The sequence below is a fragment of the Lycium ferocissimum genome, chromosome 7 (genome assembly GCF_029784015.1).
Source record: "Lycium ferocissimum isolate CSIRO_LF1 chromosome 7, AGI_CSIRO_Lferr_CH_V1, whole genome shotgun sequence".
Taxonomy (NCBI): domain Eukaryota; kingdom Viridiplantae; phylum Streptophyta; class Magnoliopsida; order Solanales; family Solanaceae; genus Lycium; species Lycium ferocissimum.
In genome coordinates, this window is record NC_081348.1 from 25123703 (window position 1) to 25140405 (window position 16703).

Genomic DNA, 16703 nt, shown 5'->3' on the forward strand with positions numbered 1-16703 from the left:
GATACGTTTCATGATTAATCCACTGGTGCCGAGAGGTCGCGTGTCCATTGATACACCTAGACATCGCTGAGGACCACATTTTTGCTGTATTGGAGAGAAAGATGATATATTCCAGAGAGACCCCCAATTCAATTCGTCGATGCTACGAAGGGATGATCGAGCGGCCATCGAGGAGCATTTTTGGTTAGAGTTCATTGAATTGAGAGGCGAAGGTCTTTGCGTCGTATGAATAATGCGACGGTTAAGGATTAGCTCAAAATTTGATCAAGCGTATTGCTTCTTTCATCCAACATAAGTGATTACACAAGTCCTGAAATATTAGAGCTCGTAAAGTAGTGTAATTAATAAGTCCTTGTTGGTAAGTTTGTCGAAATTAGTTTATTTAATTGTATTAATTATTACGTTTTAAAATAACTATTTTTTATTCTAATGAAAGAAACGCTCGTGGATATACTATTATTTTGAATCATTTAAGAGATCGATTAGGTACTGTGGACAAGCAAAAACGTCAAATCAACTACCTAACTTGATTCGACTAATATCTTTATGCTTCAATTATTGAATATCTGGCATCAACATGATCGTGATTAAAAATATAAAAAGAGAATAAATGGTACTAATAAGATTGGATTATGAAGATCTATAAATATATATAGAACAAAATTATGAGGTATAATTGATAACATTTTCACAAGATCATGCAAAACTCTACCTAAAACAACAAAAGCATGATAAAGTGGTTCGGAGTGCTTGAGGTTAACTTGTGCGGAGGACGAGGAGAGTTAAATTATTTTCAGCAATGATAATTCATAATTTTCCACCAACAATTCGACTAAAATATGACTTTCATGTCTCTCGTGTTTTTCCATCAAACAGATAATCAATCATGCTCAATTTTTTTTTTTTATTTATCATTTTTAATTTAGTATTTGAAATACTTATTTGATTATTTAAAGTTCTTATTTTAAATATATATGTTACTTATTATTTGTTATTTTTTTATATAATATATTGACGATGCCAAAAAAGGTCCACGGTAGCGATTATATAAAGTTTTCACGCAAAATCACGTCAAAAGTCTACACATAATAACCAAAACATGATGAAATTTTAGGGTTAAAATTAATTTTAATTGGTATAAGTGAATATTTAAAATACTTACGATTATTTAAATACTTATTTAAATATATATATGTTACTTATTATTTTGTAATTTTTCATATTTTAGGATTTGGGCTCAGTCCTTTAGTATCCATCGTTCCATAATATGAATTTCAAGACACTCGCTTTCTGCTACCAAACAGTTAGTGACCATGCTAAGTTTTTTTAATAATTTGTTTATTCAACATAAGCTCTCATTATAGTTTATCTTAATTTTTTTGACCTTTTATTTTCGAAACATCTCATTATTTTTGAAAGGACTTTCAGCATTCTCTCTTACTACCATGGCTTCTGACGAGGTAGTCAAAGAAGTGGACGACTACTAAAGTTTGATTATTTAACAAACGTTAATATATTCAATATAAATAACATGGATCCTCACGTTTTATATTCTTTCAGATTCATCCATCAAACAGTGTCTTTTCCAAAGATGTTACTATCTCACCCCACGTATCCGCCAGACTCTACCTACTAAGATTCCACCGATGCCGGGAAGATCCCAAGTGTATTATCCCGGTGGCACAAGGGGAGGGATGATCATCAGATCCCCTTCTTTACTTAAGAGGAAAAACCGGGATGGAGACTTCTGAGAAACGTCATTGTTGTTTCTGTAGCGCTTGGCCTAAGTTGATGTCCAACATTTACGAAGATTGTGGGACCCATCCACGATACACATATACAATAGTGTTGTACAGTTTAAGTAAATATTATATATTTTTTGCGTATCTATTTATATTTATAAATATTATCTTAGTCTTTATTATCGTTTATAGTGTCATGTCCTAAATTGATAATTAAAAAAAATGACATATTCGAAATAAAATTACGCATTAATTTAAAAATAACAGGAAACCCTAAAACATAAATAATATTAAAGCTAATGACTTATAAGTCTTGGGTTAAATTTGCGCCATTAGAGTCTGGACTTTATCAACCACTGAAAGTCCATTAATTAATGAAGTTCATCGTATATCAGGGCTTGTTGTTCAAGACTACTTTGTTAATCGGAAAAAAAGTAGAATTCTATATAGAAATTGGGGGTCGATTTGTTGAAGCGGTGATTAATATATGGCTAAAATACGTAAAAAGGTTTGAAAATGTAAAAGAAAAAGAGTTTAACCAAACAAATAATCCTGAATCTGAAGAAGCTAAAATGATGAGAGATAATATCCAGCTTTTGTCCATCGCCAATGATACCCAAAATTTGTTACGTCAAAGTGTACTTTTGTGACATTTTTTTATGGGGTATTTTGGTTCAAGTCTTTTTTTATTGAGTCATTTTGGTTCCGGACTCAATTTATTCAACTCTTTTCTATTTCCATCTATCCCAAGAAGGCTTGCATTAGTACTATATTTATTTATTTTTGTACCAAAAAGAATTAGTAGTGCTATTTTTTTCTAATGTTTTCTTAAATATATTCATTTTATATCAAAATAATAACATAAGTTGTCATCTAGATTTACACTGAACTAGGTCTACTTTATATATGATTTTTGTTTTTGCTTTCTTTATTCTCGTCCTCATTGGTTCTACACACCTGGATCTGGTCATCATAATAAGCCGTTGCTTCTTTAAATTCCCTTCCATAATTGAGATTGGTCACTTTTGACCATAAAAGTTAATACTCTCAAATAAATAGAGGTCAAGAGTATGGTTGATTAGTTAGAAAGTAACTGTGTTTATTTTACTTCCTAAAACCATACAGATTCCGGCTCAATATAGAGCTACTTTGCATATTATCTTCTAATTATTCTTTAAAAGATGAAAAATGATCAATATAATCCTTAACAATTTTACTAGAAAATAAGTTTGACATAAAATTTAAAATAAACCGTAATGATACAATATTTTGAAATTGTATAACCTTGAAAGGATCATTTGATTCGCAGACTAAATTATCCTAAAATTATAATCATTGGACTAATTTATCCCACCAGGGAGGTGAGACAAAATAATCTCAAATAGTCAAATTTAATGGAATAAGATGAGATTTCCGTCATAAAAATAAATTAATATTTTTCGGAAATTCTTGATAAGAAAGAAGGGGATGTATTTTGTTTTTTTCTATTTTAAGAAAACTCGTTCTTTTCCTATTTTTTTTTTTCTCCTCTTTCGTCTCATTTCAATAACCCCAATCCGTTAACCAAACACAATATAATTTAATTTCACACTTAATCCTGAAATATATCACCTGATCTAGGAGCCCGGAACTTTTGTAACCCAAAAATAAATTTTTGGAACCAAAATAACCCATTAAAAAAAAAAAAAAAAAACTTAAATACGCTTTACGCATAGATTATGTGCGTAAAAGGATCAAAGTGTACATTTACACTTCAGTCCTTTTACGCACAGATTCTGAGCGTAAAAGCCCTGAAATAAAACGTCCCCTTCCTTCTTCCCCACCCCTGGTCCCCCAATTCAAAAAAGAAAAAGAAAATCAGCCATTAAAGATCGCTTTCCGAGGTCCCACACGATCCAATCCGAAAGTCAATATTTTTGGTGATATCGTTTGAAAAGTTTTTCGCAAAAAAATGGTGTATAATTCAATTCAAAAACTCAAAATCAAAGCTTCAATCTAGGTATTTTACAACGATTTCTCTATTACATTATTAACCTAAGCATTATTATTGTGTATTATTTGCGGATATTGACAAAAAAAAAAAAAAACTTTTACGCACTTTTTTTGTCCGCAAAAGCCGTTTTTTCATTTTTTTAATTTTTTTTTTGTTCATTTGGTTAATTGTTTATTTATTAACCGCATTACTATTGTGTGAATATGGATGCACTTTTTTTTTGTCGTTTTTTGTTTATTTTTTTTATTTGTTTATTTGTTGTTAATTTGTTAATTGTTTATTTAGTATTTGTTAATTGTTAGATTAACGAGTTAAGTATTTGCAAATTGTTAGATTAGTTATTTCAATTGTTAGACTAGCTAATTATTTATTTAGTTTTTGTTAAGCCAATTGTTTATTTTTGTTAATAATAATTATTTGTTAAATTGTTTGATTAGTTAGTTAATTGTTTATTTATTAATTATATGCTAATTGTTTGCTAGCTAATTGTTAATTTTTTGATTTGTTAATTATTAATCTTTATATCTTTAATTGTTAATTTATTTATTTGCTAATTATAAATTGAAAATCCTTAGTTTAGGATTCGATCCTTTGTATAATTTCTCGATAAAAGATTACATAACTAATACTACGTATTAGAGATTAATTAAAAAAATAATGATTAATTTAAAATGCATAAAAAATATACCACTTTAATCCTTACTTCATGTATTAATAATTAATTTAAAATGCCTAAAATAGATAGGACACCTCCATGGAGCCGGGGCCCTTTGACAACAGACGGGTACTTTGTCTACAGCATGAGCATAGGTCCCAGTATGTATGGGATGCACCGCATCTCTATAGAGAGTGGTCCGTACATATTTGGGGGAGTCAGCATGGGATATTCTAGAGGCTATTCCCCCACATCCTCGTGTCATAGATATACTACGTTGGGGCGGTATCTACCGGTGCATCGAGGTTGGTCGGTTTGTGCACGATAGGGCTCTAGTGATGGCCATGATTGAGCGCTGGCGACTGGAGGCCCATACATTTCATCTCCGCACCGGCGAGGCTACCATCACCCTGCGTAGTGTATAGAGGTGATTTATGGTCTACAGATTGATGGACAGGCATTGTATAGAGTGGAGCCTCACTTGTACCGTTATTTCGCCGAGAGTTCGACTAGGCACATCGGTTTCGTGCCTCAGCAGAGGGATATACGTGGACAGAGTCGGTTGTTGCAGTCCTCCCTCCATGCTCACTTGCGCCTCGTAGATCTGTAGCATCCGATTAACGAGGCGACGCCTCAGACTGATGTTGACCGACGTGCTCGCTTATATCTTCTCATCATATTCGGGGGCATCATGTTCTTGAACACGTCAGGTGCGGATATGAGTATGAGGTATCTGCTCTATATTGAGGATCTAGACCAGTTGGGATGTTACAGTTAGGGCGCCGCTGTCCTGGCTTACATGTACAGAGGATTTGATCGAGCCTCTATGGGCTAGAGGCTTGAGGTCGCTGCATTTAGCCCTGTTATTCAGGTAATATATTTAAGTGTGTGTAATAAAACACTAAGTATATTTTTTCAAAACGACGATTGATAAATAATTTTTTTGATGACTATGACAGATATGGGTGTGGACTAGGTTGAGACCTTTTCAGCCCATAGCTGCTCACCCTCCCGATGACTATGTTGATGAGGATATGCCATACGCGCGCGGAGATGGTCGCGAGGCCGTACCGAGGGTGTGAGAGACGCACCATGTCATTCTCCCGTTTAGGGATCAGTTAGACTGCATGACGGCGCCTGAGGTAAGTTTTTTTAATTTAACATTAGTTTGTTATTTTTGTTAGTCTTTTATTGTTAACTAGTTGGATTCTTTTTATAGGCTTTCATATGGACGCCGTATGATCGATTTTTAGGTCGGCTAACGGCGTTTTGTGGAAATTTTGGTGAGCACATGTGGATGGCACAGTGTCCATTGATCCATATGGACATCGTTGAGCATCACGCGTCTGACCGCGTATTATGGCAGTTTGGGCATGTACAGAACATACCCGCGGCTACGCGTTAAGAGCACGCCCACTGTACCAGGGATGAGCGTTCGATCGGCAATGCGGCATGGCGAGAGCGTATGCACCAGGAAGTCGATGCGTGGAACGTGAGGATGACGACTCTAGCGGCGATCGGACATGACACTCCGGTCCACGAGCACATGACATGGTACATGCATATCACTCACACCTTGATTGCCAACCCCTCGACGCCTCGTCCTGATGGCCGAGGATATGCATCACTCTCAGGAGCGTATGAGGCGCTGGTAAGTTTTATTAGTCTTATACTTAATCCATCGTCTTATTATGTATTACTTTACGAATTTATTCAATTCTTAAAATTTGCAAATATATGCAGCTACGGATGATTCTGATGATATGCCATGAGAGAATTCCCCTTACGGAGTCCCCCGAGCCTGGGATAGCGGCATATGCAGCACGGATAGTTCAGCTTACCGACACTGGTATGACACGGGCACAGGAATGGCATCCTATCGATGAGGATGTTCCAGAGCCTTCTCCAAAGCACATGCCGAGGGGGCGTTCCGGAGGGGGGGGTGGTAGGGGGCCCGGTGGTCGGGCGAGAGGTGGTCGGTGGCGGCGAGGTCTAGTAAATGAGCTTGACGATATAGCCCGTCAGTCGTCGGCCGGGCTACGTATATCCCGTCGACTTCTTCTTCCAGGTCGTCGACTTCACAGAGACCTGGATATACGCCAGAGATGTTCGCACATTATGATCCTTAGTCATCATTTCCATAGATGCCAGTTAGTGATCTACATATGGGAGACGGACATGAGGACTTAGAGTTGGGGATTATTTTCGATGAGTACTTTCTTCGTCCTGCAGCCAGGCCTACGGCACCATCTGCATCTCGGCCGCGGGCCGCTCGGAGCCCTGCTCACATGCCATCTCTCGGGAGCTCCGTCGATACACAAAGGTTTTTTTTTTTACAATAAAATAATGTATTAATTAATTATTTTATTAATCTAAACTAAATTATTTACATGTATTATAGGTTCATTTTTTCTTTCGCGTGGACCCGTCTCTTCTTGTTGATTGATCCATCTCCACCTCCCGCCTATAGCTCGGGGTAGCGCTCGGGGAGACGGTTGAGGAGCCGGGTTAAGAGCCCCGATCGGTATCTCGAGGCCGTCGACACAGGTTTGTTTTTTTACAATGAAATAATTTATTGTTTATATGTTATTTCATGTTTAGTTTATGATAAATCTAAATTAAATTGTTTATATGTTATTTCAGGTTCATTATCCCGCTCCTGTGGTCCAGTCTCCTTCGATTGAGTCATCTCCTGAGGCATCTAATGAGGCTACTAAGATTTCGACCGCCGCCGTCTCCCACAGGAATCATATTTTTATCGTGGGCCTAAAGAAGGGAAGAAAGGATGATCATGATATAAATCATCCTGTCATTAAGAGGAGGAGAGAGGATCCTGATGATAGTGAGGGTGGTGGGGTTGGCCTTAGGCCTTAGGAAATTGTGTATTTGTAAATAAAATGTACATTTTATGTTAATATTATATATATTTTTGGGTATTTTTTTTAATGATAATTAGTTATTTTAGTATTTATTGTCGATTAATAATAACTCGTGCGACGTCCTATATTAATTAGAACCCTATAAAATATGACAATTAAACTTAAAGATAACAAGTTTCCAAACTTACTTCGGAGCACTTTACAACCCCTAAAACGACGATCCAAATGTATATGTATACTTAATGTAATGAGCCGATATTATTATACGCTAAAAACAATATTAAGTTATATATATATAAAATATTTGTATTTCGACGTTTTGAAACGTGACTAATCTTCGGTCAAAGTACGGAAAAAAACTTAAAGATAACAAGTTTTCAAACTTACTTCGGAGCACTTTATAACCCCTAAAACGATGATCCAAACATATATGTATACCTGATGTAATGAGCCGACATTATTGTACGCTAAAAAAGATATTAAGTTCTATATAAATTTATATTCTGGAGTTTAGAAACGTGACTAATCTTCGGTCAAAGTATGAAAAAAAACTTAATTTTGAGTGATTTTCAAAGAACAAAGGCTGGAAGAAGGAAGGGGACGTTTTATTTCAGGGCTTTTATGCACAAAATCTGTGCGTAAAAGAACTTAAGTGTAAATATACATTTTGGTCCTTTTACGGACAGATTCTGTGCTGAAGCCTATTTTTTTTTTTTTTTTTTTTTTTAATAAATTATTTTGATTCTAAAATTTTATTTTTGGGTTACAAAAGTTCCGGACCCCTTATGCCGCTATCAACCGTCCCGACATGTGATAAAATAGCAGGGTGGGTAAAACCAACTGTTTAGAAAGTTAAATATAAAGTCTATTTTGCCCTTGCAAAGTTAAACAAGATGACCCACGAGTTCATTTAAGAAAAGGGTAAACTTGTCTGTTCATGAACATTTCCATGGATAAACCCATGGAAATTAATAGACCAATAACCAGAAAAAAAACTACCGATGCATTCTTTGCTGCCACGCTCTTCAACACCAAAACCTCTACTCTACGATGGACCCTTTGCTGCCAGTAGTCGAAGACCCAAATGCCTTAATACAATAACAGCAATATCTAAAGCCAAAAGCGAAAACAAGGCTGATGAGGATGACTATTATGCCACTCTCAAAGCTCTCAACTCTAAAGGTCGTTTTCCAAGAAAATCACTTGGCCAGGTATTTACTGCTTTTTAGGAGCGATATGAAAGTCTTTTTATTGATGGGTATTGTTCATTGGGACCGTTCATCGAACACACAAGCTTGTGTGTGTTGTTTTTCAATTCCATAGCCTGTTTGGCCAAGCTTTTGGGAGGCCAAAAGTGCTTGTTTAAAAAAAAGAGTTGTTTGGCCAAATTTTTGGAAGAAAATAAATGCCTCTGGGTGTAGCAGAAGTTATTTTTCGGAAGCTAAAAATAGCTTATGCCCAAAAGCATTTTTCTTGAAAAGTACTTTTGAGACTTTTGAGAAAATACATTTAGAAGCACTTTTTAAAAGCTTGTCTAAACACTAATTGTTGTTTAAAAGTGTTTTTTAAATAAATTAGTCAAACACAAATTGCTTTTGGCTAAAAATATTTTTTTGAGAAGCACTTTTCAAAATAAGCTGATTTTAGAAGCTTGGCCAAATAAGCTAGAGTGTGTTTGATGCTCTATGTTTTTTTTAATCTCAATTCTATTGTGAATTGTAGCACTACATGCTGAATTCGTCGGTAAATGAGGAACTAGTTGCTGCTGCTGATGTGCAAGAAGGAGATTTGGTGGTTGAAATTGGGCCTGGTACAGGTTCCCTTACAAATGTTCTTGTCAATTCTGGTGCCACTGTCCTTGCTATTGAAAAGGTTTGTTCTTTTTCACTATCAGTATACTTCTGATTGTTTTTCTTTTTGGCCCACGCATAGACTTAATGTTAGGATTCTTTTAGTCTGGTTAGAAGAGTCTTGTATGTCCCTAAGATAAGTTTGAGATTTAAAGACAAATTAATTATTATTGGAATGACATGGTTTAAATAACACGGAATGGCTACAACCGACTAGCTTGGGATTAAAGCATAGCAAGTGTATGCCCACAGTGTGTGTGTGTGTGTGTATGTGTAATAGAATCATATAACATTGAAAATGTTAAGACTTAACAAACTTTGAGGATATATATCATTGCATGAACAGTCATGAGGGGAAAAACGCTTTTCTATCTTCTGTGTTCCATCTTGTTCCTTTTTATTGTTGACTCAATTGTTCTCTTTTTCAATGATTTAAGGATCCCTACATGGCAGCCCTTGTAACGGAGAGATTTTCTAGTTTGGACTGTGTAAAGGTAACAAATTTAGCTCAGTTCTCTCCACTTTGAGTGCAGGATTGAAAGTTAATATTTGAGAATATAGTTCCTTACCCAATAAATGTACTTGGTTACGGCGTTACACCACGCTTCAGTGGCTTCTATTGCAAAGAAAATAGAAATGTGATAATATGACCATTGCATCTATAGGTTTTGCAAGAAGATTTCACAAAATGTCATATACGCTCCCATTTGTCCACAGTTTCGCAAAGTGCAAGAAATTCTTCAGGTGTGAAACCGCAATATGCAAAGGTGAGAATCTGCATTCATTTCTCAAGTTCTTCCTTTGAATCTAGGTATAGACATCTGTTGGTACTATTCTTCACACTTTTGTGCCCTTAAGTAATGTGTCTAAAGTGCAAATTACCAATGTCTTCAATATCATGCTAACAGGAGATGTACATCCCTTTCCTTTTCGCAGGTAGTCTCCAATTTACCTTTTAACATAAGTACAGAAGTAATTAAGCAACTTCTTCCCATGGGTGATATCTTCTCAGAAGTAGTTTTGTTACTCCAGGTTTGTATTGTCAGTTTAAATATGCTTCCACATTAATTGATCACTAATGCCAAAAGTAGGTAGTAGGAATTATTTGTGGATATTGGCAATGGTGGTACAGTTCTCTTTTTTGTCTATTTTTCTTATTCAACCGGACAACTCATGTTGTGCACAGAGACTGTTGGTTGTTCTCCTCCTCGGTCTGGATTAGAATTCACCGATCAGATGTAAAAGATTATCGGCTGAAGCAATAAGACTAAAATTTCTTTGACTCTGTCCAAGCTTTTGCATTAGAATTCACAGAACTAAGCAAACTTCTTTGTAATGCCTGTGCATGTTTAGAGTGAGTAGTGTTGGTTGCCCTAGGGTTGCCTTGGGTCTTGTCATTTTTTCTTCTGCACCATCCATTTTAGTATTGTGTAAGTTTTCTTGATTTCTTTTTCTTTTTATATGCCAAATTTTTTATTACTGAACACCAAGTTAGTGTCAAAAATATGTCCAGGCTGTTATGTGACAACCCAAGCCATCCAGGTACCTATGAAGTTTGTGAATCCTCTATATAACATGATATTCTCTCTTTGCACCAATAATACAAGTGAAATAAAAGGATATTTTCATGCTTTTCACATCATTCTCACTGTTTTGAAACTATGTTCAATTTCTTCCATTCCATAAGCACCAAAAGAGACATAGTGGTGACATTTCGAGGCTACCTTCCTTTCACTGCTATCCTCTGTACTCAAGGTTGCTTCCTTTATAGTTCGTGGTAACACACGCGATATGTTAAACGACGAGAATACAAGAGTCCTCTATCTTGAAGCTAACCTGAACGCAAGTAGAGATGATTAGGATCCTCTCCAGATTCTTTTGTCATGCAACACCGACTCACAAATATTCTCCTTCTCTTTCTCAAATCGCACGCGGTCAGGAATGCATCACGTGCTGCACACCAAACAAAGAAAGCAACTATTTTTGGAGTCTAAGATAGGGCTTTGACTTCTGTCATAGTCTAGTTATGCATTGGCATCCTGAACCAGTTGCTAATTTCACTTAGTTAAGTTTCTTGCTTAAACCTATGTGGTAGTTACTTTTGATGGTCATCGAAACCTAACAAGCACCTCGTGAGGTTTTTGTATGTTTATGGTCAGATCTATGACATGCTAGTTTTGGCAAAATATAGTGGTTTCTTGGGACATAATGTAGGAGGTCATTTTCACAAAGTATGCGACTCTGTGGCATAGAGGAAAGAGAAATTACATAAAATCCTCCCCCCCCCCCCCCCCCCCCTCTGTCCACTTAACTTAGTTTGGCCCTTTAACTTTATGGGCGATTATGTACCCCCCCTATTCTAGTCTGAAGTGAAATTAATATCCCATTCCCAAACAATCCCAGATTAAGATTCAAGAGTGTTATAAATGCGCCCGACACGTGTTAACACTATTTTTTTAAAGGTTTTCCCTTATTCTTTCTTCTTTCCCTACTTTCTTTTCTTTCCCCATATTCATGGCAAAAAAAACTTTAAGTTATAAGATTCGCAACCCAACCCCCCCCCCCCCCCTCCCCCCGCGTAATTCAAAGGGCTTCTCAACAGGATAGTTTATTGATGAGATCGATAGACATCTTACAGAGGAAAGTAAGGTCACCGGAATTTGATTTTTCTGGTGAAGGTGGGACGATATTAGTCTCTACTTTTGGATCTTGGATTTCGACTTGTAAAGGTTAAGGTTAAGGTTAAGATCTGAGAAAAGTGTATTAATCGATGTTTTAGAAAGGAAACATAAACGCGGTCAACTTTATCGGCAAAAATGGCAACGGTGAATCAAATCCATATCTAATCTAAGAAATAAACTGATCTTTCTTTTATGATGTGTAATATTAAACTCATTAACTAAATTTATTTACAAAGAAGCAAAAATGAAAAAGAGAATGGCGTGGAGGATAGAGGGAGGCGTGGGAAAAAACTGGAGAAAGAAAGAAAGAGGAAAGGGAGAGAAAAGAAAAAGAAAACCTAAAAGGAAAAAATATATATTAAGAAAGTATAATTAGTACAATAAACTGTCGTTCAATCAGCAGATGACATATGTATTGTGTGGACCAGTTTTAGTGTTATTCCTTCTCACGCGCTTTCCAAAAGCTGATAACATTTTCTTTACCACGTCACCTGTTAAGTGATTAATTTCACTTCATACTAGAGTGGGGGGATATGTGTGTGTGTGTTGTGGGTGGGGGGGGGGGGGGGTTACATAAACGTCCTAAAGTTAAAGTGCTAAACCAAGTGGACAAACTGGGGGGGACTTCATGTATTTTCCCTAGAGGAAACAGTTTGATGGATTTCACCTGCTACTAAATCCCACCAAGCTGTTCCAGTTGTTGAGTGGGCTACTGACAGTTGATTGTATGGAATTTCAGGAGGAAGCTGCTGTGCGCATGGTGGATTCATCCTTAAGGTCCTCTGAGTATCGACCCATTAATATTTTCATCAACTTCTATTCAGGTACTTGAGAAGTCTTGTGAGGGGCACTTTATATATATATATATATGAAGTAAATTTTCTGTGTACGAAAGGGGACAAGTGCGCGCAAACCTCTTACTTTTCCAAGTTTTATTTGGTTTCCAGCTATTGTTACATCAGGTCATAGATACGTCATACATGTTTGGCTACCTGGTCCCGTGAGACAAAAATAAACATTCTTCTTCTAAATTCCAAAAATTGCACTTCTAATTATCTAGTATTTCAACTCCTATTTGCAGTGGATTTGCCATCTTTTATATCTAATCCTTAGTACCTCAAATTTGTGTTTAGTTGAATGCTAGCAGTCCATATTCTCTGAGCCTCAAAGATATGCTCTACTGATCAAAATACATCTTTAGTATCAACGACATTTTCACATCTTTATAAACCAATAGCTCCAAATCTGTTTGCATGTATTAATCAATAATCTCAAGCTTTTGCTTTTACATTTATCTCTGCAGATCCCGAATACAAATTTAAGGTGCCAAGGACAAATTTCTTCCCACAACCTAAAGTAAGTATCCCCCTTTATATTTTCCTGTTTGAACACCTGTACGGAACCAAGAAAGGATTATACAAAACTATTTATTTAACTTAAACATTAGCAGTTTAGGATTGACAGACTCTTCTAGGCACGGACACTGTGACTTTCAGTAAATTGAACATACACCCCTAGACAGCTTCAAGATGTGATGCTCTGTCCAATATCAAATACTTTGAACTATGGTAGAATGAAACTTTACTTTAACGTCTAAACGTGTTTCCTTCATTAAAAAATATCTTCTAGGCCTGTTTCCTTTAAAATATCTTCTAGGCCTGTTTCCTTTAATACCTTGCTTGATCTCTTTGACGAATAGTATTATTTGAAGAATACAGTTCCCAAATCATGCACAGGATCTTTGCTGGTGGTTATAGCTTTTCCATGTCCATATGATGGTGTAATAGGTAATTGTTATGATTATTCAATTGAGCAAAGTGAAATTGTTGTTTCTTGTTCTTCTTCAGGTTGATGCAGCTGTAGTTTCCTTCAGACTGAAGCAACCTGTTGATTATCCTCCCGTTTCTTCAGCCAAAAGCTTCTTCTCAATGGTTCTCACAGCCTACCGTTGTACTTTCCTTTTTGTTTTTCCCATGTGTTCATGTGTAATATAACAATTGGAAGCATAGCACTATTTAATATACTAAATATAACAGCATCTGCAATCCGTGGTTATAAAACAAATTTGGGAATATAGGGTTAACTATGATGAATAGTTTATCTTTCTCATTTTCCATAGCTGACATATTCTATTCCTCATTAATGGTTTAGGTCAACTGTGCGTTTAATGGAAAACGTAAGATGTTACGGAAGACACTACAACATATATGCCCTTCTCTTGAGATTGAAGAAGCTCTTGTTAGTGCTGGTCTTCCATCCACGGTATTACTGATGTTGTTTCTCATACATCCAGTCAATGAAGTACTCCCGCAACTCTTCTATCTAAATCATTTCTTCTCGCGTTTGAGTTTTCCCTTCATTTCCTTTTTTTCAGTCAAGGCCGGAGGAGCTTGCACTAGATGATTTTGTGAGGCTGCATAATTCGATTGTTAAAGCCTAGGATTTTCTGGTGTCACTTGGTGCTGAGCTTTCTGAGGATACTTGATAGTAGAGGCTGCACCGTTCTTGTTAGCTTTGATATCTTAAGCTTCACTGGTATCAGAATCTGGAATAGGGAGTCAACAAGCCTGGAGCAATATCAGCAGCTAGAAATTCAAACAGCTACAGTTGACAGCAAAAAGAGCAACCCCACAACACTTGATTTGAGCCTCTCTTGCTACTGTTGTCATATTCTTCAAAGCCTTAATCCATTCAATGCAGCACAAAGTACTGAGAGAATTGTCAAGCTTCAGATCTGAGTGTAAATATTTTAAGCACATCGTACTTCTTTTACACTAATTAGTAGAGTACTAATTACAAACGAATAATGTATTCGGGTATATGTATAAAAGATAATCTTTTGCATCAGATCACCCTCTATTATTAATGAACACTGAGAATTCATATGCTGACTTCTCAAAAAAAAAAAAAAAAAATCATATAACTAAGAAGCATAAAATCAACTCATAATCCAAATGGTGGAAAATGGCTTAGAATATTTCAATAGAGATTATGAAAATACATTAGGTAATAACCAATAATTTATCCACCCCAATAAGTAGCTATAACTCAAAACAAAAAAGAATCCAATTCTCTACAGTGTACACAGTTTATTCAAGAATGGAACTGATAAATAAGCTCCAAGGACCTCAATTTAGTCCCATGAGGATCAAATTCCAGGACAGGGAAGTCATTCTCGTAGCTCTGTCTCTGCTCAGCCGCAGCTGACCCCGGGGAAAGAGGTCTTTTGGGTCTCTTGTTCCGAATGAAACAATCCCGCAACTTCTCCTCAACTCTGTCAACACTACTCTTGGAATTCTGCTCAGTTCCATTCACATCATCATCATCATCATCTTCTTGCATAGGCTCACCGCCTACAGCAGAGGAGACAGAATTCTCAAGAACCGGAGACGGTGTAGGGAGGAGATGAGGTTGTTGGGGTGGTGGATGATGGTGGTGGGATTGGGATAGGAAGAGGGAGAGATGGTGGTGAGCAGAATGAAGAGAAGAGTAAATTTGGAGGAGTTGGGAAGAATCAGAAGTGGTAGGGAGTTGTTTAGCCATTAGGGTTGCTTGGTCAAGTGCTTGTATCAGCTCACCTATGCCTCCTCTTTCAGGCACTATCTCCATCTCCATTTTCTTTTCGAAAGTACACAATCTTGTTACTCGTGCGTCTCTCTGTCTCTGCGCTTTCTAGGGGTGTGAATTCCTTTGCCTTTTTTGTACTTGTGTTAAGTTGATGGATACATCTTATACCTTGGCTCCTTTACCCTCACTTACTACTATCTCCTATTCCTTTTACTATTTGCTCTGTATAATATTAATTACGGAAAAGGGCCAAATATACCCTTATACTATAGGAAAAGAGCCAGATATACCCCTTGTTATACTTTAAGTTCAAATATACTCTTATTGTTATATTTTAGATTCAAATATATCCTGTCATTATACTTTGACACACATATACCCCTCATTTTAACGGAAGAACACGTGTCATCATTCTATTGACCTATTTTAAATTAATCCCTGATTAATTAAAATTCAACCATTAAAACATCCATACCCATATCCGAAAAATTCAAGACAAGCTTCAATAAACTTCTTCAATGGCTGCTTCTTTCACTGAAGAAGAAGCAGTGAAATATTTCTCGGTGGAAGATGCAATTCTTAGTGGATATATTTAGGTAAAAATAAAAATAAGTTGCTATCTGTTAAGAGTGTTACAGAGGATTTGATTAACATTTCTTTATGGGGTGTCCTTTATTGCCAATTATTAAAGGGAGTCCGAGCAGGGATATCGTTTTGATGAATTTCTTGAAAGCCAAGAATTATGGCCTGTACGATTCGTTCAAGATGTTGCGAAAAACGTTGAGATGGAGGAGGGAGTTTAGAGTCTTCGAAATTGTTGATAAGAAATTTAGTCCTTAGCTTGGGAATTTGTGGTATACAGATAATGGGAAGGACAAGGAAGGTGGGATTTTGTGTTATAATGTGTTTAGGAATATCAAGAATAAAGAATTGGAAATTTGGGGCACGCATAATCACCATCATGAAGAACAGCCATTGAAGAAGCTCATTGAAGCTTGTCTTCAATTTTTTGGATATGGGTATGGGTCTTTTAATTGGAGGGGGTCCGGAACCAAAATGTCCAAAAAAAAAAATATTTTCAACCAAAATACTTCAACAAAAAAAATGTTACGAAAATACTTTTAGCGCAGTAATTTACTGCGCTAAATAGTTAATGGAGACGGTTCCATTAACTACTATAGCGCAGTAAATTACTGCGCTATAGTGTTCGTCTTTTTTTTTTTTCCGGCTCTTTTGGTTAACCCTTCTTTCGTTACACTTTTTAACGTACTTTGACTATAGATTAATCATGCTTCGAGACCCCGAAACTTCAATATTTTATATAGAACCCTACTTA

At 36.3% G+C, this 16703-nt stretch overlaps 2 protein-coding genes across 3 annotated transcripts; one reads left to right on the forward strand and one right to left on the reverse strand.

Annotated features, from left to right (window-relative positions):
• Window positions 1-8243: 8243 nt before the first annotated feature.
• On the forward strand, window positions 8244-14647 carry LOC132063997 (ribosomal RNA small subunit methyltransferase, chloroplastic-like). 2 transcript variants are annotated; one of them, XM_059456832.1, is made up of 10 exons: window positions 8245-8480; window positions 8992-9141; window positions 9557-9613; window positions 9785-9886; window positions 10056-10151; window positions 12540-12624; window positions 13104-13156; window positions 13648-13731; window positions 13952-14062; window positions 14175-14647. In XM_059456832.1, the coding sequence occupies exons 1-10, from the start codon at window positions 8271-8273 to the stop codon at window positions 14238-14240; spliced, it is 1014 nt and encodes a 337-aa protein (XP_059312815.1). In that variant the 5' UTR covers window positions 8245-8270; the 3' UTR covers window positions 14241-14647. The 2 variants fall into 2 exon arrangements, with proteins under 2 accessions (XP_059312816.1, XP_059312815.1); XM_059456833.1 differs by lacking the exon at window positions 10056-10151 and having other exon boundaries at window positions 8244-8480.
• Window positions 14648-14755: 108 nt separating this feature from the next.
• On the reverse strand, window positions 14756-15519 carry LOC132063999 (uncharacterized). Its single transcript, XM_059456835.1, has one exon. It carries the CDS (start codon window positions 15413-15415, stop codon window positions 14894-14896), a length of 522 nt encoding a protein of 173 aa, XP_059312818.1. The 5' UTR covers window positions 15416-15519; the 3' UTR covers window positions 14756-14893.
• Window positions 15520-16703: the final 1184 nt, after the last annotated feature.

Bases quoted from the DNA above. Each gene is read 5' to 3' on its own strand.
- LOC132063997 (XM_059456832.1), top strand. From the start codon at position 8,271: ATGCATTCTTTGCTGCCACGCTCTTCAACACCAAAACCTCTACTCTAC. The intron at 9,614-9,784 runs GTAACAAATTTA...TTGCATCTATAG, and splicing joins CTAGTTTGGACTGTGTAAAG to GTTTTGCAAGAAGATTTCAC. The intron at 9,887-10,055 runs GTGAGAATCTGC...TCCTTTTCGCAG, and splicing joins TGAAACCGCAATATGCAAAG to GTAGTCTCCAATTTACCTTT.
- LOC132063999 (XM_059456835.1), bottom strand. From the start codon at position 15,415: ATGGAGATGGAGATAGTGCCTGAAAGAGGAGGCATAGGTGAGCTGATA.